Source organism: Phanerochaete carnosa (assembly GCF_000300595.1).
Source record: "Phanerochaete carnosa HHB-10118-sp unplaced genomic scaffold PHACAscaffold_5, whole genome shotgun sequence".
Taxonomy (NCBI): domain Eukaryota; kingdom Fungi; phylum Basidiomycota; class Agaricomycetes; order Polyporales; family Phanerochaetaceae; genus Phanerochaete; species Phanerochaete carnosa.
In genome coordinates, this window is record NW_006767632.1 from 2,395,501 (window position 1) to 2,421,396 (window position 25,896).

General features: G+C 54.1%; 8 protein-coding genes across 8 annotated transcripts; 3 read left to right on the forward strand and 5 right to left on the reverse strand.

Annotated features, from left to right (window-relative positions):
• Positions 1-1,126: 1,126 nt before the first annotated feature.
• Positions 1,127-3,839, reverse strand: PHACADRAFT_121565 (uncharacterized protein). Its single transcript, XM_007395996.1, has 4 exons — positions 3,728-3,839; positions 3,172-3,672; positions 2,714-3,118; positions 1,127-2,668 (listed from the first exon to the last, which is right to left on the reverse strand). The coding sequence occupies exons 1-4, from the start codon at positions 3,773-3,775 to the stop codon at positions 1,448-1,450; spliced, it is 2,175 nt and encodes a 724-aa protein (XP_007396058.1). The 5' UTR covers positions 3,776-3,839; the 3' UTR covers positions 1,127-1,447.
• Positions 3,840-4,050: 211 nt separating this feature from the next.
• PHACADRAFT_195790 (uncharacterized protein) lies at positions 4,051-7,470 on the forward strand (the record flags this gene model as incomplete). Its single annotated transcript, XM_007395997.1, has 14 exons — positions 4,051-4,227; positions 4,288-4,346; positions 4,405-4,663; positions 4,721-4,834; positions 4,890-5,171; positions 5,222-5,285; positions 5,353-5,587; positions 5,643-5,806; positions 5,856-6,367; positions 6,419-6,476; positions 6,526-6,695; positions 6,752-6,931; positions 6,981-7,149; positions 7,208-7,470. The coding sequence occupies 14 exons, from the start codon at positions 4,051-4,053 to the stop codon at positions 7,468-7,470; spliced, it is 2,706 nt and encodes a 901-aa protein (XP_007396059.1).
• Positions 7,471-7,630: 160 nt separating this feature from the next.
• Positions 7,631-8,900, reverse strand: PHACADRAFT_161771 (uncharacterized protein; the record flags this gene model as incomplete). Its single annotated transcript, XM_007395998.1, has 4 exons — positions 7,631-7,789; positions 7,844-7,945; positions 7,999-8,615; positions 8,885-8,900. 4 exons carry the CDS (start codon positions 8,898-8,900, stop codon positions 7,631-7,633), a joined length of 894 nt encoding a protein of 297 aa, XP_007396060.1.
• PHACADRAFT_121574 (uncharacterized protein) lies at positions 8,844-11,387 on the forward strand. The gene is made up of 10 exons (XM_007395999.1): positions 8,844-8,970; positions 9,029-9,230; positions 9,286-9,361; positions 9,422-9,487; positions 9,545-9,721; positions 9,776-9,883; positions 9,937-10,024; positions 10,077-10,240; positions 10,297-10,524; positions 10,579-11,387. The coding sequence occupies exons 1-10, from the start codon at positions 8,893-8,895 to the stop codon at positions 10,700-10,702; spliced, it is 1,311 nt and encodes a 436-aa protein (XP_007396061.1). The 5' UTR covers positions 8,844-8,892; the 3' UTR covers positions 10,703-11,387.
• A 759-nt stretch (positions 11,388-12,146) lies between these two features.
• PHACADRAFT_256591 (uncharacterized protein) lies at positions 12,147-13,930 on the forward strand. The gene has a single exon (XM_007396000.1). The coding sequence runs from the start codon at positions 12,895-12,897 to the stop codon at positions 13,729-13,731; it is 837 nt and encodes a 278-aa protein (XP_007396062.1). The 5' UTR covers positions 12,147-12,894; the 3' UTR covers positions 13,732-13,930.
• A 285-nt stretch (positions 13,931-14,215) lies between these two features.
• On the reverse strand, positions 14,216-22,270 carry PHACADRAFT_173908 (uncharacterized protein). The gene is made up of 13 exons (XM_007396001.1): positions 21,897-22,270; positions 18,842-21,842; positions 18,138-18,793; positions 18,011-18,086; positions 16,795-17,957; positions 16,569-16,735; positions 16,336-16,518; positions 15,839-16,285; positions 15,638-15,784; positions 15,424-15,585; positions 15,253-15,368; positions 15,131-15,194; positions 14,216-15,075 (listed from the first exon to the last, which is right to left on the reverse strand). Exons 5-13 carry the CDS (start codon positions 16,841-16,843, stop codon positions 15,046-15,048), a joined length of 1,365 nt encoding a protein of 454 aa, XP_007396063.1. The 5' UTR covers positions 16,844-17,957; positions 18,011-18,086; positions 18,138-18,793; positions 18,842-21,842; positions 21,897-22,270; the 3' UTR covers positions 14,216-15,045.
• A 151-nt stretch (positions 22,271-22,421) lies between these two features.
• Positions 22,422-23,101, reverse strand: PHACADRAFT_256597 (uncharacterized protein). The gene has a single exon (XM_007396002.1). The coding sequence runs from the start codon at positions 23,061-23,063 to the stop codon at positions 22,689-22,691; it is 375 nt and encodes a 124-aa protein (XP_007396064.1). The 5' UTR covers positions 23,064-23,101; the 3' UTR covers positions 22,422-22,688.
• Positions 23,102-23,719: 618 nt separating this feature from the next.
• Positions 23,720-25,481, reverse strand: PHACADRAFT_53738 (uncharacterized protein; the record flags this gene model as incomplete). The annotated part of the gene is made up of 4 exons (XM_007395212.2): positions 23,720-24,163; positions 24,218-24,925; positions 24,979-25,218; positions 25,284-25,481. Coding segments are annotated over 4 exons (1,590 nt in total), but the record flags the coding sequence as incomplete, so codon positions are not given.
• Between the last annotated feature and the right edge of the window lie 415 nt (positions 25,482-25,896).

Below are 25,896 nucleotides of genomic sequence, written 5' to 3' on the forward strand. Positions count from 1 at the left end.
CTTAAAACACATAGCCAATCATGCGATTATTCAACACCCATAAACTCGTTGGTCACAAGGCCGAGAAGAAGCTCACCGTGACGGTCTGCTCCTACAACCTCGGCCAGGGCTTCGAGGAGCGCCACAAGCTCATCCCCGTCGCAGAGGCACAGCGCAAGCCGCTCGTGCGCTACCGCCCGCTGGCGACGCCGGACGAGGAGATCGTCGTCGCACGCAGAAGCCCGCTTGAGGAGCTCGCAGCATGGGCCGCGGAGGAGGTGGCGAAGATACCGCTCGGCATCGCGTGCCAGCCTCCGGCGCTTGCGCGTCCCCAGGGCTCGCTCATCTCAGCGTTCTCGAGCGACGTAGACGATGACGATATCGAGGTGCTGTATTCGCCGAAGAACAGCGAGTCAGGGATGCCTGTCTTGATCAAAGACCGCGAGTTGAGCTCGCCGACTGGCATGGACCTCGACAGGTGGCTCGTCTACTCGGCACAGCCGAGCCTGCTCTCGCTCAACGCCGCCCCCACGCGTCAGAATATGAGGCACCGGGCATGGGCATCCGGGCAGGTGTAAGAAATTTAGAAGGGCTGAGCCGGTAGAGCCTATTTCTGCGGGGTCGGGGGGCGCTGACGTTCCGTGCTGTGCGTGCGATGTGGCAGCGCCTGCGTACGTCGGTAGCTTCAAGGCTCTGCTGAAAAAGTCTCTGGCGGGCGGGCCTGCAAGGCGAAGGGCCCGATCCAGAGGGTAAAGAGGGCGGATGGCTGGCGTGCGATGCGGCAACATCCACGGGAGTCATTCGTCTGAAAGCCTTTCTGGAGCGGATCCGAGTAGCCGTTAGGTGCGTATGGCATAATATTTCGCTCAATCGCTTCTCCTCCGTTGGCTGGCCGTCTGCTTGTCTGTGTTCATCCTTGTAAATTGACGTATATTTAGGTCCCGACCACGTTGGTTAGCCGAGAGGCCAAAGATCAAGACCGAGGGACCAGGACGTGGTGGGGCAGGTCTGATTAGTCTGTCTCGCCGCCTCTTGGTCGGCACGGGACGCTGCTCGGCTCGTAAGCTCAATGTTTAGTTCTGGCATGTCTCGCTGAGGCTGACTGCATATCAACAACAGTGGCCAGACAGTGTCTCCCCTGAGGGAAGGCAGAGACATCGATTAGTCGTTATTCGACCTCTGGCCATGCGCAGACCTTTACGTGGTCCTCAGGATAAGTACGCACCAGACGTGGTAGCAATATCTGTCTGGTGGGGAAACTAGCTTGCGCAGAATCCCAAGAATGGCACTCGCACTTTGCGCAGATGAGTGATCAGTCATTGTTGTATATGCGTGCGCTTACTCAAAGCCTAAGGGCAAAAAAATGCATCCAGGAATACCAGTAAATATTCTGTTAGAACGCAACAGGTGAGTGCCTATAACACGGGTGCAACGGATTATCCTCACACCTAAACAACCTAACCCTACCTCAGTCCTCTCGCGACTTTACCCACACCTCTGCAACCACATCCCATTCCTTCAAAGTCCTAGCCTCCGGCAAACAAATAAGCCGTTCGCTCCCTTGCGCTTCCTCTCCCTCGACGACCCGATCCTCTATTACCATGACACGCAGCCCACCTACCGTTGCAAAGCCTGCTTTCAATGGCACGAACTCAAGCTCGAAGTCTTGTGAGCCCAGTGTGCGCGGGAGCCGGGGGACGAGCGTCTCGTGCATATCACTGTCAGCTTCGCTTTCAACGCTGCTCTCGCTCAGGTTGTGGCGATGGCCTGGCGTGCTCGGATCGTCGGTCCCGCTAGTCTGGAGACCCAGTAAGCGTAGTTGAGGCAGGAAGACCGCGGAGGGGCCAAGGAACCTGACGTCCTGGGGGCGCGGCTGATCCTTGGTAGAGGAATCCGCGACGGCAAACGGCGGCGGAAGCACGACTGTGATACGCTCTTCTCTTGTCGGAGGAGCTGGAGTTAGATCGCCACCGTCTGTCTCGGCGTCGGTATCGCTCGCTACATCAGACGCCGTCTTTCGTGGCGAGGCATACGTCAACCTTTGCGCTAGAGTGTCCGGGAAGTCCCCTCTGTGGGGGGTGTCGTACGGCGAAGGGGTAGAAAATCCGGAGGACGGCACTCGTGGTGACCATGTGTCGATAGTAGAGGGCGCTGGAGCGGCTGGAGCAGGAGCGGTAACGGGACGGGCGGGCTGAACGTGTTGTACTACCAACGAGAGGACACGCTGTTTACGAGGTTGTCCGACGACGGAAGAGGCTACAGGTGCTGATACGGTGACGATGAAGCCGATCTTAAACGGCTTCTCCAAGCATATATGATCTCGCGTTATACTTGCAACGACAAGGTGGGCATCAACAATCTCATCTGTTCTACGCACAGCCGGGTTAGGCAGAGGAGCGGCGACCACAGTTGGAGACTGTGGCAGGTTGGACAAGGAGCCTGCGCCAATCCGCGTACGGAAAGGCGATCCTGGTCGGTATGGGGCAGGTGCGCTCCCAGTGGTGGGCGGACTCATGGGACGCTGTCCAAGCTGAGGGGAACCTACTCTTGGCGGAGTACCAGCTCCGCTTGCCGTGGTGTTTGAACGTTGAAGATGCAGGGGCAAGGCGGAGACAAGTTGCTTGGGCGGGGGTGCCGGTGCTTGACCGGATCCTGTTCCCTGTATGAGGGGTATACGGCGAGATAACATCTAGAGACGGGTGAGCTAAGGCAGTCTCGACCAAAGACGACTTACCGATGTCAAGAGGCGACCAGGTTCACCAAATGCGGAACGCCATGAGATGTCCAGTCGGCCAAGAGGTATGATAGAACCAGGGGAGTGGTTAACGGGAAATGGGGACAGCTCTTTTGGTGATAGAATGTAAAGATATTGCCGAGTGTCTTGTGGCTGCATGAGCGCCATGGAATCCGAGAATATTGTTTCACCGTCTTTGTTGTGTGGGGCGAGCAATGTATTGACATCTTGTACATTCCATCCTTCGACCGCCTCAAAGCGCATCCTCTGGAGCCACATGGCATCCGGTGTTAGGTTCTGTGTGTGCACTTCGAGGAAGACCTTCTCGCGTTCCGTAGAGGAAAGCAATGCCGACGGTGCACGCGGTACGTGAACCTTGGTCTTAACAGACAGAGGGTTGGTTACCTATATTCCAGACTGAGAAGGTTATATAACGATTTCAGATCGTGATTACCCACGGCGAATTTGTAGAACTTCCTGAATGACTGGATACCGGGGTCGTGTCCTTCGCCAGCGGGATGCACAGGCTTGTGTCCTGGAGGGAGATGATATGACACAGTGCAAGCTAAGACATGTTGCCCAAGCTCCTTAATCTCATGATGAACCACGTTCTCCATTGCATCTCCTGGAGCAAGTCGATAGTCCGGTCCTCCGTATTCGGCCAAAACTTGCTTAGTCGTGGCGGTCTGCATCTCTACTCTGAGCGTAACTGTTTCAATCTCCCCTGACGTTTCATTGTTCACAACGAGGCAGCTAGAGAACGTTTCACCCAGCTGGATTGCACCAAACGCGGACGGAAGAGTGAGCATCTCTGAGATGTGGGTCAAATCGCGGAGGGTCTTGGGGTGACCAGGCAGGGGTGTCTTGCCCTGTAGTGATATGACTGAAGCAGTAGAGTGCGCAGAAAATGACGGTGAGCTCGAGTAAAAGGGTGTCCATGCCGCGGCAAGTGCAGGTCGCTGTGCTTCACATTCAGCCTTGATGGGTTGCAAGCGCCGCAGTTGACTCACGCACAGAGACCCGCATAACTTTCAACGACAACAGCTGGGATGGCCCTTCCATTTTGTGACGTTCAGTAGAAGTAGCCGATGCTGAGAGCTGAGAGCTGGAAGGAGATTGTGTGAGTCGCGTCGCAGGCTACAGGCAGCACACGCGCGCTTATGAAAAGTCTATTTGTGCTTGTTAGGATCTAAAGGTTTTGCATGCCGTAAATGGATTTGACGTCACTCTCTGCTTCCGCCGCTGGTCATTTCAACGCCGACGTTCCGTCCCTGAACAAGCCTTTTCCGCTACCACCACTTTCTCGGTTCATGCGAGCGTACACACACCCGTAACCCATGTCTCATCTCTCTGCCGCCATTGCCAGGCAGGCACGTTTGCACGCTGTCGACAAGCGATTAGTTTGGCAGCGAGCCAGAGCTGTCACTAGCCGTGGCAGAGTCAGATTCCTTTCTGCTACTACATCTGCAGGAGAAAGATCGAGGGCGGAGGAGGAAGAGCACACGGTCGTTCCGGTATGTACTGTCCGTTATGTGCGGTATCACTTACGCTCACGAGTCACAAATTCTGCTCAGTCTCGCGAAGGATGGCTCTTCATTGACTCCGTGTTTCCTGTTCGACTAGGCACCCTGGAGTAAGTCCATTGAAAATGCAGCATAGCTTCAAACTCTCATTCTACTTGCTGCACATAGTCTTCGCCATTACATCGGCATCTTCCGAGAAGAGACTCTACTTGACAGAGTGTCCGCTCTTCTCAGTTCTGTGAAGACTTGTGGGTTTCAGCTCAAGTCAGTGGAGCCACACCACAAAGATGGTGGTGTCTTCGCCAAGTTTGGCTATGATCCGAGCGCTCCCGAAGATGAAGCTCTGAGGAAAATCTTGGAAGAACTCAGGGACAATGTTGCGAAGAGTGGCGGCGTACCTTCTTGGATAGGTGTGCCTCAAGGAAACGTGTGGCTTGTCAGAGGCAAACCTTGGCGAGAAGTTAGTGCTCAATCCATCTGGTAGATGAGCTTTGGTGATACTATTTCTCAGGACATGAACTACTACGCTTCCACCATTGTCAGGATTTCCTTCGAAGGCTCTGACCTTAGAGAGGAGACTCTTTTTGATCTTTTACGGGTGAGATCACTCGGTGTCCACAAATATTCTCCGTCTGACTATTTATATTGGATAGCCTTTCGGTCGAATTATAACCATTGATCCACCCACACCTCCTCCAGCAGGGTCCTTGCGTTCGGCTATTGTCACCTTCCGTCATGTACGCTCGGCTGCGATAGCTCGCAATACCATCCATGGGCTTGCAGTCCCTCCGGAGCCCTCGTCGACTAATCTGACTCGTCTCAGGGCTAAGTATCAGCGGCCCATTCAGGCTCATGTTATCCGCGATTATATCTCCAACCACCCGAAAATATTCTTGCCTATATTTATCTTCTTGCTTGGGTCCCTGACATACACTGTGAGCTGCAGTTCCACTCCAGTCACCATGGTTGGCAATAATGATTACAGATATTTGATCCCGTCCGAGTCTTCATGGTTGAGGGCAAGCTGAATGACTGGTTTGATCTTAAGGGTAGGTTTCTTCTGCCGGTCATGCTCTCGACTCGATGATCTGATCTATTCTCATCGTGTTTTTGTAGAGTACAAATTCTACAAATGGCTCCGCTCAAATACGATCGACCACTTCTACTTGACCACCTCAGATGAATCTGATGCGGCTCTAATTCGGGCCAATGCCTGGAAGGAGCGAGAAGACGCTGCAGGACAGTTGAATCGATATCTCACTGACGTGCCTAGCACTGTCGCCTTTGTTCATGGCCCGCAAGGCAGTGGCAAGAGCCGTATGATATCCGCCATGCTCAAGGATACCCATAGGTACTGCCCTCCTCTTAAGCTTCCAACATCAATACGCTCGCTGAACAGTAGTTAGGCCTGCTTTGACCATAGATGTCGGAGCCCTCTGTGCAGCAAGCTCAGATACCGCCTTGATCACAGGTTTGGCGAACCAGACAGGTTATTGGCCGGTCTTCTCATTCCTTAGCTCCATGAGCAGCCTTATTGACCTCGCAAGCGTTGGCCTGATTGGTCAAAAGGGTATGTTTGGCATTCATAACTGCTGGCGCTCCCCTCACGCTTTCCGTAGCCGGTTTAAGCACCTCGCTACCCGATCAGCTGAAACAAATTCTCGAGGTCGTCGGCGCGGCTCTGCGCGATGTGAATGTCAACTATCGTAAACGGCATGCTCGGAGGCTCGAGGAAGAGCAAGTCAGCAAGCTCATCGCCGAGCAAGAGGCGAAAGTGCAGGAACGCATCCGCATGGGAATTTGGCACGACCCAAGACTGGACTGCGTCGCAGGCAATGGTGTCATGAGTGAGCTCGGTGTTGGGGACGAGCGGCTCGGCGTGAATGACGCTGAAGTGAAGCCAATGAATGTGAATAATGCGGTTGACGAGAAAGATACGCAAGAGAATAACGCCACTTCGACTGGAAACGGCAGTGCGGAAGGCAAGCAGTCGCAGTCTGAGGATACACAGGCCATCGAGGCGATGCCAATTGTAATCCTCCGGGGTTTCGAGTCCAAGGGTGGAGGCGCGAGACGTGAAGAGTTGCTGAACGTCGTCTCGCAGTGGGCCGCTAGCCTTGTTGAAGGCGAGGTGCGCCGACGTGTCGTGCTTCAGGGTTACTACTAATTTTCCAAAACATAGGTTGCACACGTAGTTGTCGTCAGCGATAACCGCGAGAACGCCAAACGGCTAGCAAAAGGTTTGCCATTCGCCCTCTCTTGGGTACCTCATTCTTACTGCGCGAACAGCTTTGCCTTCGAAGCCGCTGAACTTGATCCAGCTGTCAGACGCCGACAGTGGTAGCGCGCTCAGCTTCGTCAAACAGAAGCTCCATGATGCCGGCGTCGAGATCGACTTTAAGCCGGAGCAATTCTCGTACATCGAGCGACTCGGCGGTCGTGCCGCCGACCTCGAAAGCGTAAGTCCACCCGGCAGCACTGCTTGCAAAGATGCGTTCTTACCTGGTGCCGTCAGTTGATTCACAAAGTTCGGAGCGGTATGACCGTCGAGCAAGCTGTGGACGACATCATCTCTCGGGGCGTCAGCGAGCTGCGGAAGAACGCTTTCGGAGACGACGCAGAAGATGCGAAGAACCTCCCTTGGTCGCGAGAGCAGGTCTGGAAGCTTATGAAGGAGCTTGCAAAGAAACCTGAGGTATACATGCTCGCCATGGAATGCGCCTGAGACTGACTTTATCGTGAAGATTCCGTACCATGAAGTTCTGATAGATTTCCCCTTCAAGGGTGATGAAGGCCCCTTACGCGAGATGGAGCGTGCCGAGTTCATTGCGATTAATATCCAGGATGGTCGTCCGACGAACATCAAACCGGGGAAGCCCGTGTACAGACTCGTCTTCGAGAAGCTCGTCCAGGGTCAGCTTTTTCTCGTTCCATCCTTCATTGTGGTCTCACGGCGGTAAATATCCAACAGACTCCGTATTTGCCGCGATCCAGGATATTGCCTACAATCAGAAGATTATTGTCTCCAACGAGGCGACTGTTCGGGCTTGTGAGGAGGAGCTCATGACGCTCAAGGAGGTTGAGGCAGGAACGTCGCACTGGTGGGGTTCACGGAAGGCTGTTAGCAGCCGTGGTGAGTACTTGCTCAAGAAGATGCGCGCCGCAGTGGAGAAGATCGAAGCTTTGGAGAAGCAAAATGCTGTTCTGAAGAGGACACTTTCTAAGGCGCAGTGATCAGGTTAACGGTGGTCTCATACATATGGAGACTGCCGTACAGTCATGTCTGTTGCTGTTGCTGTTGCTGAGAACAAATTTATCTCCACTCTATTGACCGGAATAGCACAACTGAAACTCGCAAGATTGCCTATTGCACAGACGAGAGCAGGTAATTAGATTAGAAGTCAGATAGCATGTCCTTAACACCGTTCCAGTAGCTCTTGTCGACACGAGGTGTAATCTCTTCCTTGGACAGCCATGCGAAGTCCAGGACAGACTTGCCGTCTGGCCGTGCTTGCCCTGCAAGAATATGTGCTTTGTAGAAGAACAAATAAGGCTAAGCCATGATAGTTGAGAAATATGTTGAGTAGCGGGTTGGCTGAGGGCATACCTGTGGCTCGACAGATGGACGATAGAGACCTATTGGCTTGCGGCTAACAACCCAAGTGTCCATGCCTAAGCCGAATGGTGACCGGAGCTCTCGATGCACGGCCTGCAAAGTACATTTGCATCGTGAAAGACAATACTAGGGTCGACCTGACGCACCTCGTGCAGCAACTCCTCCTTACCCACCACGGCTTGAGGGAACCTCCACACGTCCTTGCCGGCCTCGTCCCTCGCCTGAACCAGCAAGTACAAATTCCTCTCGCCCTTCCTGTCCAGGCTCATGACGTCGCCTTTTCGGTCCGCCTCGGTTATGCGGGACATGAGTTGCGGTGGCGGCTCCTCTCCCGGAAGGAGGCCCGATTCGTTCTCCTCCCCAAGAGCATTTCCCGACGACTGTGCTTTCCTGGGCTTCGCACCCGGTCTGCCCCAGGCCTTCCGTTCCCGCGCATTCTCCTCCCGATTGAAGATGCCTTCGAGTAGTGAGCCAGACTTGAAATAAAACTCTGTTGGTACAGGATTGTGGAGAGCGCGCTCGATCCGTTGCATGTAGGCATAATACGCGCGTTCAAGCCGTGTCGGGGTGCGCGTAAGTATAGGACTCCTGTTGAGAATGATGCCGGTCTGGACAACAGTATCGTCGCTGCGTTTCTTGATAACCTGCTTGTAGGATGGTCGAAGAGCTGCGACGGTGGCCTCTGTGACACCTTCCGAGAGTGGAACGGAGGCCGAGCTCTCAGCAGCGGTAGCCAGCGAACGAGAGACCTGTGCGAGATGCACTGCAGCAGACAAGCTTCAAAAAAACTGCGCAGGAGGATTTGGCACATTTCTAACCTTTTGATGAGGCTCGGCATGCTCCTAGAGCACTCCGAGAGAACATAACCGCAGAGACCGAACCAAGGGAAGAGAAACCGGGGACAGCTGGAATCAGGCGCCAAGCGCATGCGAGTCACGTGAAATGGCGCTTGATATTAGCCGCCGGCGGTGACCTCAGCGCACAGAGCTTTACACTCATCCACATCGTCTCGCGTAGCTAGCTCGGCGCGGCCTGCAACAATGTCCATCTCGCTTGTTTCAAATGCATTTCTAGATGATAATTCGAACAAAATACGAGCCAAGCCAGTACCATGGGAGGTACTGCACGCATAATCTACTGAATAACTCCGACCTTGACTGAGCTTGGCATGTGCAGGGATACCAGCGAGCGAACCTGATAACCGCCGAGGAGCTCGCCCTCCTCAAGAAGGTGGATAGACAACCGAGAGCAAAAGTGGAATCCCTCTACCTGTCAGACGGCCAGGCATATGCCATTCTCTACCTCCGTCTTTTGAAGAAGCTGCAGCGCGTTGACACTCAGTCAAACATACTCGTCTTGATAGCTGATGCTCTGTCTGGCATGTTGCAACGCGTACTTCAGATATTATGCTGTGCTGATACTATACGCCATAGATCACGAGGAGCGTATCGCTCTCTTCGCGAGGGCATCTGAGACAGATGCGGAATCGCCATATACACCTTTACTGCGGTAAGTGTGCCAGCCTGTGTTTCGTAGTTCATACACATATCCTAGTTTGTGTCGTCATAGAATGCTGGAATCTCAGGATGACTTTGTACAACTAAAAGCTACTCAGATCCTCACCGTGCTTCTGAGGTGAGTCCAATGTCCGAACATACGCAGGGAATATTTGTGGCTTATTGATATGCGCAGTGCCGAGCCGAACACGATACCCCCTCAGTACCTGCAGCCTTTCATCGGCACCCTTACCTCCTTCATCTCGCATCCAGTGCCGCACAAGCATGACGTCGCGGTCCAATGCCTGGAAGTCATTCTCCCGCGCGCGGAAGCTCGTAGGGTGGTATGGACCAGCCCCACCATTGTTGCAGGGTGAGTAGCCGCCTCTAGCGTCCTCGTAATTCAACTTGGTTATACGACCCATAGTTTTGTCGATATCCTGCGTCACAACCCTGGACCTCAGATGTGCTACCAGGTCGGCTTTTGCTTCTGGTTGCTCTCATTTGATCAGAATATTGCGGAGGAGATCAACAAGTAAGCGTCATTGTGTCTACTCTGTTGATGACACCCATACGTTCCTGTACCAGGAAGTTCGACATTATACCCGTCCTTACGGACATCGCAAAAGGTGCCGTCAAGGAGAAAGTTATCCGTATCATAATAGCCACCTTCCGGGTGAGTTTCATCGACACAAGCTGACGTACAACTCCCCTAACGTCTAGTGCAGAACCTCGTCTCGAAAGCGCCTCAGGCCAATCTCCCTGCTATGCTTGTTGCTCATGTTCTACAATTTGTAAAGAATTTGTCAACAAGAAAGTGGACAGATGAGGATATCCTCGAAGATATTCAGTACCTCAAGGATGAGTTGACTGCTCGCTTCGATAGTTTGACGTGCGTACATAGCTGCTTTTTTCGCTGATCACTCCGCTCAAATGCGTCATCCACAGGACGTACGATGAGTATAGCTCAGAGCTGATGTCTGGACACCTGTCATGGACACCCGTACACGAATCCGAGCTCTTCTGGAAAGAGAATGTTACCAAGCTTAACGACAAGGATTATGAGCAACTGAAGCTCCTCGTCCGTCTCCTGAAGGAGTCGCAAGATTCTGTCGTCCTTGCAGTTGCCGCACATGACGTTGGGCAATATGTTAAGCATTATGAGCGGGGAAAGAAGTAAGCTCTCGTTTTATGTCGCTGATCCGCAACCATATTCACATCTCGCAATAGGGTTCTTACCGACCTCGACGCGAAGACACGAGTGATGGAGCTCATGACGCATCCCGACCCGAATGTACGGTACCAGGCCCTCGTTTCTGTCCAGCGACTGGTGAGCCACCCATGGGCGGCGTAGGCGCATCCCTCAACCAAACCAATGGACAATTCTGTAACGACCTACCAAATTGTAGTAATGACCTAGCATTTGGGATTCTTCGCATCAGCATTTTCGCATCCTTCGACTTGAGCATTTCTTACTCCCGCAATCACCAACGCACACAGGCGCCCATAGCTGGACGTGTTTCCTCGACCAACCAACAATCCTCCCATTCTTTGCTGACCAACGCGTGTGAAAAAAGAAATACAGGCAAGCAAGCAACAGTGGAAAAAGGGAAGCCACAGAAGCCGGGGACGGTAGTAAAACATTCTAACAGGAACGAAAACAACAACGATCTGTACCAGGCCCAGTGTCAAACTGGCCGGAGGCGCGGAAGAGTGAACGCAACAGGAGGGAACAAACGAAGCATAAATGCGGCAATAATACTTGAATAAGTACACGGGCAGTGTTCGGACTTCAGAATGTGTGAGAGTGGATGGACACAGACATGTCTTCAGACGAAACCCTTGCCGCCGCGCTTCGTGTCAATCTTCTTGAAACGTTCAGACTCGTTTCGCTGGTGGCGCTGCGGTCAACAGATGCGACAGGAATGCAGAATTGGGTGCAAGACATTACCTGACGGATGACACAGAGCGATGCAGTGAACAGGGCGATGACAATTGCCATATAGCCATAGATCGTTCTGAGCAGTTTCACACAGGTTAGCGATGACGGAAACGCGAAGGGAAAGCGCGACCACTGACGTGAAGATGTTGTTCAGCGTAAAGTCGGTGAACCCTGTGACGGGGCCGACGCAAGCATTGGTGTCGGTCTCTGTGGCGTTAAACAGAGAGGCGACGAAGGTCTGGTTTGCACAGAACCCCCCGATCTCAACCGTGTCGTTAGGCATGAAATAGCCACAGCAGGAGAACTATATGTGCACGTGAGATTAGCGTGAGTCTCAAGGCTGGGCGTCCGGGGGAGCGTACCATGTTCTGAACTGCTAAGCGGGTGGCCGGTGTCTGTGCCTTGAAGACCTCGTAGTAGTTATTTCGCTGCCGCAGGGAGTAGAACCAGATGAAGGAGCCGATGACAAGGACGGCGATTGCGTCCCCGATGAGCGTCCAGTTGAGGAAGATAAGGCCCCTTGTAGTGTGATTGCGCTGTGCGATGGCAAACAGAGAGATAAAAAATGTGACGAGTAGCATGATGCCGAGTATCAAGCCAGCTGCAACCAATGTTGGTTATGGGCACTATAGCAAGGCGAACGGGGGACGTACCTGTGAGGTCCTGACTGCTTATAGTGAAATTGAGCATGAGGTTCGGAGCCCTCCAGACAAAGGACATGACCACAGAGAGAAGTCCAGCTGCTAGTAGCCAAAGGTCTACGAAACCGTAGAACGCCATGACGCGCTTGGACACCATGTTTTCGAAGCTGTTAGAAGTTTACTAATACTACCATCCAGTGAGTACGACCCAGGGTACATAAACAACGAATGAACACACCCAAAGAGCTGAAGGGATGTGTTACGAAGTGCTTCTGGTATGACTAGCACAACAAACGCGACAGCTCAAGACTCGTGCTTGCTGAGAGAAGCTCTTCCGGAGAGTAAGGACAGACTGGCGGCCAGAGCGCCAGGAAAATGAAGGACTGGGACGGTCAACGTCTGCGCCTGCAAGACGCAAAAGGGTCAGAAAGAAGGGAGTAAAGGGAGGAAGAGGAGAACGAAGGTGATGGAACGGAAGAGAGGGGGGAAGGGGAAGAAGGGAGTTTTAGCTTACCGAGCAGCTGCTGGAACAGCGTTGGACGGCACCGTGATGGCAGCAGTGAAGGACACGGACTGATCTATCAATATCTTAGACCCATGGTGATATAGGAAGTGCACGCAGTCTGGTTACAATCGTGCCGGTCGCTATGTTACGACCCAATTGGTATTTGAGAGGACAAACACGGCTCTAGGGAGCGCTCCATGCATGGTATGCATGAGAAAATGCGCCGGTCGTCGCAACAGCAAAGTACAAAAACACGCCTGGACAATTCGCCGCCGTCGAGTTCGCTGCTCTGCGTGCTGCAGAAACGTGGATCGCCTCTTCCGTTCTAACTATCTTTATCCTTGATCCGGTCGGGACGTGCATGGCATCTCGGTACACCGGCGCTCCGCGCTCCGGCAGGGCTCAGCGGCGTCCAGAGCACGATACACCAGCCTAGACGACGACCACTCTGGCTTGCAATGCCTGCAGACGTCTCAAAACTCTCCGGCGGCTCCTTGATCATTGCCTGGCAACTCAAAGACAAAAACGTTCTTATTGTTGGCGGAGGAGAGGTCGCGGCAAGTCGCATTGAAAACATCCTCATTGCCGATGCTCGAATCACTCTCATCGCGCCTCGGAGCGGTCTGCATCTACAGACAAAAGAATACATAGGTGCGACGTCGCGCATCACGTATCATGACCGCACCTTTGCGGGCCCCGAAGACCTCGAAGGCGCAGATATGGTCCTCACCGCCATAGACGATGTGGAGAAGTCTCGCGAGATCTGCGCGATGAGCCGCGAGCGCAAGATACCCACAAACGTCGCAGACATCCCGCCCAACTGCGACTTTTACTTTGGCTCGCAGGTTAAGCGGCTGCCGCTGCAGATTATGATCTCCACGAATGGCAAGGGCCCGCGGCTCGCACACCTCATTCGAAAGAAGATCGAGGATAGTCTACCCGAAGGCATAGAGAATGCGATAGAGAAGGTGGGGGAGCTGCGCAGCAAGCTGAGAGAGCGAGCACCGGGGGTGGGTGGAGATCTGAGCAAAAAGCGGATGGGATGGATGACGGATGTGTGCAACACCTGGGAACTGGAAGACCTGGCGTTGCTGAACGAGACAACGATAGACAAATTGCTGAATGAAGGATGGGAAAAGGACAGGGTCCCCAATGCGGAGGAAGTCATCCCAAAGGCGAAGCGGGCAGGTCAAATCCAGTTGCCGTTCAGCTTACTCGTCCCCATCACCGTCGGTTTCTTTGTGGGGGTAGCATGTACCGCTGTTGCCGTGCATAGACTGGGTTCAAGACGGTGACAGGAAATCGGGAGGTCAGTTTGTTCTACCGTAGGACTTGGTGGCACATTGTAGCTGTAGGAGAAGTATTGCGTGAATGTACATCATTATTTATGAGTGTATCTTCTATATCGTGAACATAGGGCTCTCCGGGCTACAACGGGCTGAACTATGACTCGTGTGCTGTGTAAGGTCAACGGACGGCGGGAGCGAGATGCTGCGAGATGGCCCAACTCGAGGCGGTGGATGAGTCAGGCGCGTGACACGTCCACCTTATAAAAGCCGCCACCCTGCTTGCACTTCCTGTTTCCTTCACCTCATACCCTGCTCCCGTTCGCCCGTACCACTCTTAATACCACCTAGAAAACAGCACTAGACTACACTATGAGCAACGTTGATTGGGACTCCAAGACTGTTGTTGGCTTCAAGGCAAAGGCCCCAAAAGTTACCCGTAATACGTCGGACTTGAATGGTAAGCCCAAATTTGCGGTGTTCTGGCTTATAGCTCAGTTGCTGACCCTTATTCTAGCTGTATGTGTTCTCTTCTCTGGCTTTCTGGCCATATTTGTACTCACAGCGACATCTTAGGCCCGTCGAGTGGGAGCAGTCGTCGCGACTGATAAGAAGGTCACGGGAGGGACCAACAAGGCCCACGTCGGTACGTACGGCTGATCCCCTTCTCTCATCTCAGCAAGCCCTTAATGCACCATCTCTCTGTAGGAACCGACCACCAAAGGATAGCGAAGCTTGATCGTGAAAACGAGGTGGCACCGCCACCGAAGGTTGCGCCCTCCGTCGGGAAGGCGATCCAGACCGCACGTCAGGAGAAAGAGCTGTCGCAGAAGGATCTCGCCCAGAAGGTGAACGAGAAGCCTTCTGTCATCCAGGACTACGAGTCTGGTCGGGCTATCCCGAATCCCCAGGTCCTGAGCAAACTCGAGCGCACACTCGGTGTCAAGCTGCGTGGTACGCATTTTCGTTCACTTCGACGGGAGATAGATGCTGATCAGCTGATCAATAGGAGCGAACATTGGAGAGAAGCTCGGGGGGCCAAAGAAGTCGTAGGTTGACCCCCTGTGATGAGCCGATCTACGACGACGGACAATGTTAGCTTCGAACTGCGCTGTCTTCCAGCTCTTAATGTTGTGCCATCATGTGTCATTAGACTTTTGCATCGTATTCACCCACTATCTGTTTGCATTGCAATCCCCCATTGTAACTACTGGTCGTGTGTGACATTCAGCTAGACTGTCATAGATGCAGATACGCGAATACAAATAAAAAGATGCTACAAGAAAGCAAGCTAAACACAGCGTGAAAGTGGGAGTCGGCGCTCTACGGCCCCTGCTCAGCGTCGTTGGCACCCTGTTCGGCGGAAGCTTATAAGAATCTAGTCCAGTAGATGGACAAAGGGACATACATATGTAATATAATCTGCGCTCTCGCAGGCCTTGTACTCCTTGAGGAGCTCTTCTGCCGTTGCCCTATGAAGTTGTCACTCCTTAGAAACCTGAAAATCGATGTCAAGTGATGCCGGCAAACCTAGCGTCGTCGAATTCCTCCAGCCCGTTCTCAAACATTTTCTCTTTCTTGTACTGTTCCATAAAGGCATTGCGCTTCCGCAGACGATCGAACTGGTCAATCATACGCTTGAAGAGCTGGAGACATTGTCTTGTCAGTACAAAGCAAATACGGTGATTGAAAATGACACACCGAAGCAATGCTTGTGTGGTTCGCGAGCATCAAGCCGCTGACACGGTGGTTTGTTGGCACGTATGGCGACTTCCGAGTTAGCGCAACCTGGATAGAGGCAGGACCCCACGGAATAAAGTTGGCGAGCTGCCGCTCTCGTATGCGGAGCAGAGACTGGTGGACCTGCAAGAGCGTCGATTTGGAGCACGCTGCGAAAGAAACAAGGGGGACTCACGTCGGTGGGATCAACGTCTCCTTGGATGATGTTCAATATGGAGATGTAGCAAGCAGACTTGCTTGGCACTGTTGAGACCATTCGATTCTTGGGCTGCAGCAACCGCCGCATAACATCAAGAACAGTTGTTCTCCGGATTGTCTTCGCCTAGAGCCGTCGCTTCAGCTCAAACACACGCTTGATAAAGCGTTATATGCATACCTGGTCTATTTGATCACTCGTAAATGGTGTGTACGATGTCATTAGGAAATGACACCGCGGGGTGGGAATGAGAGAAGCAATTATGCCCACAAGGTCGTTATTCATGTATCCTGGATATCGTAGTGTCTGAGTCGATGCCGCTATCACAGTGGAGACTAGCTGGTTCGTTTGGTCGAACGTAGGTGTCTGGACATGCAGCCTGTCCGCAGAGATGCGCGCAAGCGCACCATTATCGAGCACTACAACGGAGTCTGCATGGTTTGTCAACCGTTTAAGCGTGAGCATGGCGTTATATGGCTGCACGACGACATCTGCTTCTTGCGCATTGGGAAAAACCGAGTACGTCTGAATGAGCTTCTTTGGGAACTTGTCGTTTAATCGCTCCAGCATAAATGAGCCAAATCCGGAGCCAGTCCCGCCGGCTATTGAATGCATGAGCATGAAGCCCTATGGAAGCGATCAACACACGAGTAAAGCGTGGCGTCACCGGGACACACCTCCAATGAATCACTTCCTTCTGCTTCACGATCGACCATCTCCATGACCTCTTCGTAAAGCCGCTCGCCCGCTGCGTACCCCTGTGCCCAGTTGTTTCCCGCTCCGCCGCCATCCTGTGAGACAAAAATATTTTCTGGGTTGTACAAGTTGGCATATGGTGACGTGAGAATACTGTTGATAACCTGGAAACGCATGTCAATGTGCAAAGCGCGTCAGACTACGCTTTGCATACTCGCGGCTCGAGGTCGACAAGGATGGCGCGTGGAATATAGTGCTCATCATCTGCCTGGTAGAAGAAGACGTCCTTGCGGTCGCCTCCCTCTGTCGCCCAGTCTTCGAGTATGCCTTCCTTGTTGATGCCGTGTTCAGCACACAGCCGCTGCCAGTAAACTGAACCCACTTCGAATGGAACCGCGGTCAGCGTTGAGTGGGGTCCTAGGGATCGACAGGAACCGCACTTTGGTTGCCGCATTGCCCCAGCTGCACTGTCACAATTTCACGCGGCATCGTTAATGAGACAAGGCGAGCCGGGGGACAAGATAGATAAAAAGGCAGGAGATCGAGAGGCCGATTGTCAAGGACGGAGGTGGGCGTGACGCGTGTAATACGCGGGTGTAACAGCCTATCACATTTTGTCACATTCTTGTCACGTTTGACATCAGTTTACAGGTGGCCTGGGTTGTGTGTGTAGATCTGCCTCACTCCTGGCCTTTCCTCGCTGCACCAGGCTTGATCCTAACCTCCATCCCACTCAGAGTTTCTCCCCTTGCCGCCGGTCTCCCTCGCCTCTTGCCGCCCTCAACTCATCACTGCTCTCACCATGCTCGCCAAGAACGAATCTCACACTACTCGTACTGTCTCGCGATCTGGCTCGCTCTTGGGCACCATCAAGAGCATCCTACCCTCAAAGTTTTTTAGCTGGAATGGGGAATCGCCCGACACACCCGGAAAGCGTAAAGGTGTTGACGAGTCTCACGAGGCTGAGGAGGGGCAGCGGAGCAGCAAGAGGCAGAGAGTAGGCGGCTCGTCCGTGGGGGAGATCACTCAGTCGCAGGTGCTTCAGCGGCAGCAGCAACAGCTTGTGCCACCACCAAGATCCGCCTTTGGCTACCTAGAGCCCCCAGACAAGTTTTTCGGGTCCGTCAACACTGCAGCTACGTCACGACAGGGAAACCATGCTTGCGCTACATCGCTCGTGCCATCGGCCAGGCCTCCGCAAGCGAGCGGCAGCACGCGCGAACTCAGCACAGGGACCTCTGCCAGCACCCGCGGCCGTACCATGTCAACGGATCCGCCCAATCGATATCGCTCGAGTTACGGTACTACTCCGAAACCGCTCTCACGCGATGTGTCTATGGAAGATGGCTGGTCCGAGAAAAGCATGTCTGCATCTCCTTCACGACGTTTCCGCATGCGCACTTCCCTCACGCCGCAGCCATCGGGCAACGCTTTCGGACCTGAGCCCGCCCGCCGCGAGCGCGACGGCTCGGAACCGCCCCCGTTGGCACAGCTCATTGACAAGCCGATGTTCGTCAAGGCTCCGTCTGAGGCTCCGCAGACCAAAGCTTCCACGTCTACAGCACCGACTACTCTTGGAGCTTTGGCAAGGACGCAACGAACAGTACGGGTTAACGATCCACGTGTGCTACTAGTATATTCATTTCGTCATTACAGGATAAGGGTGCTCAGCGCTCTCATAGCTCGCTCAATATCGGCTCGGACTCGTCGATGCAAGATGTAGCTGCTGTCCGTAAGTAGCTTAGTTATGTATGCTTCAACTCACCTCATCCATCTCCTTTAGCTGCTCCTGAACCTGCAAGGCCAATCAACACAACCGAAAGGATCCTTCGCGAACTCGACGTGTACAAGACGCCCTTAGTACCGATGCGCCTTCGGGATGCTAACGGCCTCCCTGATATGTTCAAACACAAGAAAGGCCACGGATTCCAGCTCATGCACGACAGAGATAGCAGGATTCGACTGGGCGCAGGCGAGAAGTCAGAGGATGTCGATGATGCTCAGGGATCTAAGCCATATGCGGGCAGGGGCGGGATGAAAAAGTTGCTGGCAAGGCGGCGACAGGAGGAAGAGAAAGAGAAAGAGAAAGAACGAGCGGCGATTTTTGAAACCGATGAGGAGGAAGCCTTGAGGACAAGTCAGAAGGCAAAGGAGCTGGACGAAAAGCTGCTGAAGGATCTCGACACGCCTCTCGAACCAGAGCCTGAGCCTGAGAGACCTTCTGTTGCGGGTCGACCGCAGTCTTCACTGCGAGTCGGTCGCACAAAGAGCGCTCGTAAGACAATCGATAGGCCTAAAGCTAGGGGTAGGGGCGGCGGTCGGTTCTCGGCATTTTACGATGAGGAGGAGGAGGACTTCATGGATGACGGTATCAAGCAGCAGTCGCCCAAGAAAGCCCCTGCCTGGACCCCGCCTCTTGGCTTCAGCTTCGCAAGAGATGTATGTGCTTTCAGTGCCCTTAGATGTATACTTGCTGACTCGAGGCAGACCACGCCCTTGATGTTTGATACTACCGGCGCGAAGGAGGCACCACTCCCATCCTTGCCATTCTCACTATCTCCGACGCCACCCGTCAGGTTCAGCGACGCGAACAAAAATTCGGATAAGCCCGCCACTATCGCGCTCCCCAAGGGCTTCTCCAAGGACAGCGATGTTCCCCACCCGTCTCCGCCCATCACCGTCGCGGCCGAGTCCCAAGCGGTATTTGCGCCTGCCCCACTCACTCCGCTTCTTTCTGCGGTGCCGCAAATAGCGCTCATCCCGCCAACACCCGGATCTGCCGTGCTCGCTAGCGCTCCGAACCAGCCTGCCGCAGAACAGCTGGGTGCAAGCGTTACTGGCAAGGGTTCTTCAGCTGTACCTAATTTCTTCACTTCTTCCGCGGCGTTGACCAAGCCTAGTGCCCAGGTTTCCTTGCCTTCGAACTTCTCCTTTGGCGCTCCTCCGTCAAGCTCGTCTGCCGTTCCTACAACGAATGCGACTAAACAACCTTCTCTGTTTGGCATGTCTGGCGAGGAGGAGGGCAGTGGCCCCAAGCCTCATGTCAACACCCGTGCGAGTGATAACAAGCATCCGGTCGAAGCAAGTAAGGTGCCCCAGCAGCCACTGTTCTCTGGCTTCAGTACCAACCCGACGTCGGTCTTCACGAGAACTCCTGAGACTGCGCCTGTGAAACGTCCGGACGCCGTGGCGGAACCCGCCAAAGATACCCCTCTTATTACGGCCCCAACGCCCACATCCGCATTCACCTTTCCGAAGCCAACCGAGAAAACGGATAAATCGACGCTCTCTGGGTTTACATTCGGTGCTCCCAAACCCGTCGAAGGTCCCGCGACTACCCCATCGCCATTGTCGTTCGCGTTCGGTGCACAAACAACTAAGTCGGCTGAAACAACCGCAGCGGGGAGCAAGTCTCCTCCCAACGATGCAGCTTCTAAGCCTGGCTTCACGTTTGGCGCACCTTCTACGGGTGCTGCACAGCCATCGCCATTTGGCACACCAAGTCCAAGCGCCGAGCCTTTGAAGTCGCCCTTCATCTTCGGTGGGTCTGCTGCCCAGCCATCCGCATCCGCTGCTACTCCTTCAGCCCCTGCGCCAGCTGCCCAGGCGACAAAGCCCTTGTTTGGCGGTGCTTCTGGCTTCACATTTGGCCAGCCGTCTGCGACCTCAGTGCCAGAGCCTGCCAAGTCGTCCTTCGCGTTTGGTACGCCTGCGCCATCCACCCCGGCCGCAGAGAAGCAGCCGTTCGTTTTCGGTGGGTCTTCCTCTACCGGCACGCCTGCGCCTGCTGGCTCGACGCTTTTTGGTACGCCAGCGCCGAATGGTAGTGCTGCTCCGAAGACACCTCCCAGGAAGGAGGAGGGTGACTCTAGTATGATGGACGAGAGCCCTGTCAGAGGCGGTGGCATGGATCTTAACGGTAACAAAACAGAGTCGATGGCTCTCAACGGCTCCGGATTCAATCTGACACCTGCTTCGATATCATCACCCTTCGGTCAACCTGCTCAGACGAGCTCATCGCAATTCGCATTTGGCTCCGGTGCAGGAGCGGCAAACCCATTTGCTGCGAAGACCGATGCGGCAAAATCTGCGGAGAGCAAGCCCGCGGCTGGCTTTTTGTTCGGTCAGCGTTCGACTTCGACTTCGACCTCGACCTCGACTGGCTTTTTCGGCCAGAAGGCAGCTGATAATGGCTCGATGCCTACAGCGACGGGAGGGTTTCCCTTCGTTAAGCCTACTGAAGCTGCGGCACCGGCTGGGTTCGCCTTTGGGCAGAAGCCAATAGAGACCAACGCGGCGCCGCCTACGAACGGTTTCGCCTTCGGCACCCCTACCACGCCCACGATATCTACGCCCTCATTTTTTGGTGCTCCCCAGATCGCACCAAGCACGTCGTTCGGACAGACCGCATCCGCCACGAGTACAACGCCCAGCCCGAATCCCTTCAGCCAACCAGCCCAACCAAATGGCGGTGGCTTCAACTTCAATGCGCCCACGCCGACTAGCGCCACGGCCCCATCCAAGCCATTCGCGTTCGGTAGCCAGCCGGCGTCTCCAGCTACCACGCCTGCCGGACTTCCTGGGCAAAACGGCACTACTGGCTTCAACTTTGGTGCTGGCACTGTCCCTGCGTCGACGCCCTCACCATTTGCTCCACCGGCTGCGCTACCGGCTACCGGAGCGGTATTCACAATGGGTGCTATACCACCGCCTGCCCCTGGTGGCGGCGTTGTTGGCCGCCAGATAAAGAAGCTGCCCAACCGGCGGGGCGGTAAGCGATAATCACACACCGCCACCGTGTATCTTTTCGATTCTATCTCCCTTTGGTTCACGTGTATTGATTGAACCGTGGACGTGTTATATACTACTGACTCGTATGTTTTCCTCTTACTCTTGGCCTGAGTCTCTTCGCAGGTTACCCTTATTGCAACCTTCCCGTGCCGTCTCATATCTCACACTCTCACCCACAATGTTTTATATCCGCTGTTCAACATATCCGCCATCCCGCATTCAGTAGTGTTCATTGTTGCAGGCTCAAGGCCAACTCATCAACATCTCCAAGTATCAAGTAGTAGACAGTAGTATACGTGGTTACAACCACATCTGGGCTGAAGGCCTATGCATTGCGTATTATATTTGCACGCGGATGTGCGTAGGAACAGTTCATCATAGTCTCTGCGGTTCCGAATCTTCTCTATTTCCACCTCCGTCCCGGGCCGGTAGCTGCAAGATGCCGTAGCACGTAGGTCAGTACCTGTACTCTGGGTGCATGTACATCAATCTGGCGGTAAGCAAGTGGTCTAGATGCTGCTAACGGCGGGCGCAGACGACTACTTAGGCGCAGCGATCGCCTTGCGAGCATTTTTCTGGGCATCATCGAACCTGCGGACGATGACCTCACACTTGGTCGTCTTACAGATGTGTTTTGACCTGGCTTTGATCTCTTCCGAGAAGAATGTTAGGCCCGCCGCCCTCTCAACGGCTTCGACTGGACGAAAGGTCAGCTTTCGCGTCGAAAGCGGTTGAAAGGTAATGAACTTACTGGGAACAATGAAGTTCTCTAATGATGCCTGGTCCGGAATCTCGGCATTCGGAAGCACGAATGCGCCAGTCGAGATCTCAGGAATATGTGGCATGGAAGGCGAGGATGGACGGGAGGTCAATACAACCTTCGCGAAATGCGTCGGGACTCCAATACTTGGAGGCTGTCCGATGACTTCGTAGTGCTAACAACAAAAAGTCACAAATGTCGTTGAAAGACAGAAAATTGATTGCCTAACCCACCACTCGCCACTTGCCATCGCCATCGAGCTTCGGCAAGTATAAAGGTACTGTGAAGATGTAAACATCTGCGAAGTTACCTGTCAGCCGGCGGCACCAGTCTTCCAGGTAAGCCCAGTCTAAGCAAGTGTTTTCGTCAGCGGGTGCGTCCAAAAACCTCAAAACGTGCCACTTACAGTGACGGTTGAAGCCCACGCCCACTTGGGGCGCAATGTTAGTCAGGAGGAAAGTCTCATCCATCGCTCCCTGGACGGTGCCACATCGTCAATGACAGGTAGCGGCCTAGGCAGATGCGCACGTACCTGAGATATTTTCGCGTCAGCAGCAGGGACCCTAAATAATGTTCACGATTAGCTGTAAGACTACAGAAGACGGATACACTCACATGTGCCCGCGGTCGTAACCGCTGCGGAAGTAATCCGCGAGCTTTGCGCGGAATATGGCAGGTATCGACTCGTCCTCTACAAATTGCGACTTTGACCGGTCGCCGGTTTCGTCGGCAGAGGGACGCACTTCGAGAGCTGACTTGCCCAGAGACGCGAGTGTCAAGTGTTCAGCAGTCTAAGAGTGCAATTGATTGAGCATTTCGGCAGAAGTTGAACAGCAGACATACCCAAGCCGGATGCCTCAGCCTGCGGTCGTATGCAGCGACATAGGCCTTCCGGACCAACAAGTCTGATACCGGTCCGGGATGTCCATATCTCAGGAGCTGTGAATCTGTCTTGACAAGAGTGCCCGGCGTGCTCAGCTTGGGAGCACCGCTTGGCTGTACTTCGACTATGGGCTGCTTGACGCTTTCGGACGCTGGCACAGGCACAGCTACTGGACGCTGCGCAGTGTTGTTGCGGCTGATGGCAGTCGCTACGCCACCGCCAACGAGGGCACCGACGGCAAAGCAGGCGGCGTGAAGGATGGTCGAGCTGGGCATGGTCGGCATCCGAGGCAAAGGACAGGACTGAACCTAAGACGCGCTTCGGCTGTTGCCGCGTATCATGCAGACTCGTCGAAGTTTGAAAGATTCGCCATCCCACAGCTCTCCAACTCGGCTGGTGCGTTCGTTGTAGGAGAAATCCGTTGGTTATAAGCTCTACCTGTATACCTGTATAGAATTCGTACAACCAAATTCGAAATGAACCACATAGACACAAGAGCGGAAAAACTATGATATAGTGTAAATACCAGAGAGCAGCAAGAATAATCATTGAAGACGCAACGAATGGAGACTGTTGGAAGGTATGAAAACTTTTCTTGCGCTGTGAAACACTAAAGCAATGATGAAGTATGTAGCTCATTAGATGGTGATGGTGGGCGAATACTGGCCGCTATGCGTGCCGACTCGGTATTGACTGAAGAAACCGGATTATCGAAAAGGAGTGGGATTCGTTGTTGATATCGAAGAAAAAACGAAAGATTAAGGCAAAGAAAGGCACATCGACTTGAATGCTTCCGGAATGAGGGCAGTCCGCGCACAAGAATGAAATCGTGAACAACTCGTGGAGGTCCGTCATCCGCCCGCACGGAGACGATTCATTGAGAGCTAGCTCCCCGTCCGTGTGGGCATCAAGTGGATACGCCTCAGAGTCATTAGATCTCCAAGGGCTCGTGGGAGCGCGCTTCGAAGCCAGAACGCTGAGTCTGGCTCTCTTTTCTCTCCCGCCTGCTTTCGAAGCCTCCTACACCAGGCCCGCGCGGCTGGCGAACGACACCGGAGTCAAGGCCGCTGTTCACAGCACCTGTGACGCTCGATGGTAGGCTGGGTACAGGAGGAATGCCGTTGCCGAATGCGCCGTTCCCAAACAGTCCCGCGAACCCGCCGGGGGAGCGGCGAGAAGGCGACGCAATGGTAGCGTAACCTTCGCGGATGTTACCGTTAGAAGCGCGCGAGGCCAGGCGGGGCGCCTGCGTCTGGAAGCTCTTCATGTCTGGCATGGACTTCTTCACGCGTAAGGAGCTCGCTTGCGCACCAGCGGAAAGGTATGAAGACTGTGCGCGGGTAAGAGTCTGGCGACCGCCGGCGCTTTGTTGCTGCTGCGAACAAGCATCAGCACCGGCACGTTTAGGCAGGTCTCGGCAGTGACTCACTTGGGCAGGGTCAAAACGGGTGACAACGGCATATCGTTCATCACCCTCTCCAACAGAATAATGGTAGACACCGAGTTTCTGCGCAACAAGATGCACGACTCTTCGCTGTTTGGCAGTGAGCGCCCTGGAGAACGCCAATTCATCGCGCATGTGATCGTCCTTGAACAGTAGGATGCGAGAGTAAATTTCAAGCGTCGATGGGTCGTTTAGGTCAAGCTCCGTGGAAGGCGACTTCAAGCCTCCCGGAGTGGACGAAGGAAGAGGCGAAGTGCTAAGATTGTACGGACTCGGTGTCGGAAGCGAAGGTATTTGAGGGACTGGCGGAACCGGTGGCGTGTACTGCTGTGGGAACGGCGACGTGCCTTGGAACGATCGAGAGGGTGTGAACGGCGGCGCAATGACAGGGCCGAAATCGTCGTACTGCGGCGTCTGCTGCTGTTGCATGGCGGCCTGCTCCTTTTCTAGCTGCATCGAGCGCATGCGACGGAGCGCCTTCTCGCGCTCGATGCGCTCCTTCTCACCTGCTTGCAGCACTTTTTTGTACTCTACGCGCAGCTTACGCCCCTGGACATCGAAACCGTTGAGCGCGACAACGACAGCGTCTGCATCGGCTGCCTGGCGGAAGTTGGCAAATGCGAGGCCGCGGAACTGACCCGCTTGGTCGAGATGATAGTTGAATGCGTACGGCGTAGGGATCGACAACGATGCCTGTCGAGAGAATTAGTCGATGCCTCGAAAGCGATCGGAAAGATATCACTGACGATGATATCGAGGAGTGTCTCGCGTTTGACATTGAATGGTATGTTCTTGATGACGATCGCAGTGGGTATAATCTCGTCCTCCAAGCCCTGGCCAGGTGTACCTGGAGCTATGCCCGGAGTCATCACCTGACCGCCCATAACTGGTGAGTCACCCGACGAAGAGATGTCCGAGTTGTTGTTCGGGGACAGCGAGCGGTTGTCGGGGATGGAGACGGCGCCGACAGTGTTCTCTAACCATTGCTAGCATGATCGCGTGGTGAGCTGGGCCTGTGGCATGTCAAAAATATTCAGGAAAGCAGACGCACACTGGGCAGGCCGCCTCGCATAGTCTTGTTCTTGAGCGGGGACTGGCTGACACCGAGCGGATTGTACTGGGATTGAACAGGAATAGGAGGGGATGTGGAGAAGTGGTACGGATTCCTGCCGTTACCGCTGCCGCTGCCTTCGTAATCGTAAGTGTCATGAAGACGTTGCTGGGATGGCTTGGAAGAGAGCGACAGGGTAGAGATATCCGGGGTCGACGAAGAGCTTGTCATGATCTGTGAATTGACAACGGATGAGGCCTTGCTGGAGAGTGTACAGATGCAGACACGGCAATTGTTCGTGAAGACAAACTCGTTAGAAGAATGTAAAGCGCAGGCTGAGGAAAACTGAACGGCGAGCAGACAAAGTCGAGAGAGAATGCGAGCGGAGAAGATGGTCGTCGATGCGGAAAACGTGGTAAAGCCACTTGGCGCTGTTTTGCCCTCCAGCTCAAACTCTCATCACGGGGCTTGATTTCTCTCAGGATTCATCGCACCAGAACGACCGCTAGTTTTCTTTGTCTTGTTCCCAGCTCTGTGCCGATACCAGACACGAGCAGACACGCGGGTGTAGCCCGCAACGTGAACGCGGATATATCGGGCGTCGACAGCGACC

Bases quoted from the DNA above. Each gene is read 5' to 3' on its own strand.
- PHACADRAFT_121565 (XM_007395996.1), bottom strand. From the start codon at position 3,775: ATGGAAGGGCCATCCCAGCTGTTGTCGTTGAAAGTTATGCGGGTCTCT. The intron at 3,119-3,171 runs GTGGGTAATCAC...TCTGGAATATAG, and splicing joins GGAAGTTCTACAAATTCGCC to GTAACCAACCCTCTGTCTGT. The intron at 2,669-2,713 runs GTAAGTCGTCTT...ACCCGTCTCTAG, and splicing joins CTGGTCGCCTCTTGACATCG to ATGTTATCTCGCCGTATACC.
- PHACADRAFT_121574 (XM_007395999.1), top strand. From the start codon at position 8,893: ATGTCCATCTCGCTTGTTTCAAATGCATTTCTAGATGATAATTCGAAC. The intron at 9,884-9,936 runs GTAAGCGTCATT...TTCCTGTACCAG, and splicing joins ATTGCGGAGGAGATCAACAA to GAAGTTCGACATTATACCCG. The intron at 10,025-10,076 runs GTGAGTTTCATC...CGTCTAGTGCAG, and splicing joins TCATAATAGCCACCTTCCGG to AACCTCGTCTCGAAAGCGCC.
- PHACADRAFT_256591 (XM_007396000.1), top strand. From the start codon at position 12,895: ATGCCTGCAGACGTCTCAAAACTCTCCGGCGGCTCCTTGATCATTGCC.
- PHACADRAFT_173908 (XM_007396001.1), bottom strand. From the start codon at position 16,843: ATGCCGCGTGAAATTGTGACAGTGCAGCTGGGGCAATGCGGCAACCAA. The intron at 15,785-15,838 runs GTATGCATATAA...CGACGGCTCTAG, and splicing joins CGAGTGATCAAATAGACCAG to GCGAAGACAATCCGGAGAAC. The intron at 15,076-15,130 runs GTATGTCCCTTT...TCCGCCGAACAG, and splicing joins GCGCAGATTATATTACATAT to GGTGCCAACGACGCTGAGCA.
- PHACADRAFT_256597 (XM_007396002.1), bottom strand. From the start codon at position 23,063: ATGCCCAGCTCGACCATCCTTCACGCCGCCTGCTTTGCCGTCGGTGCC.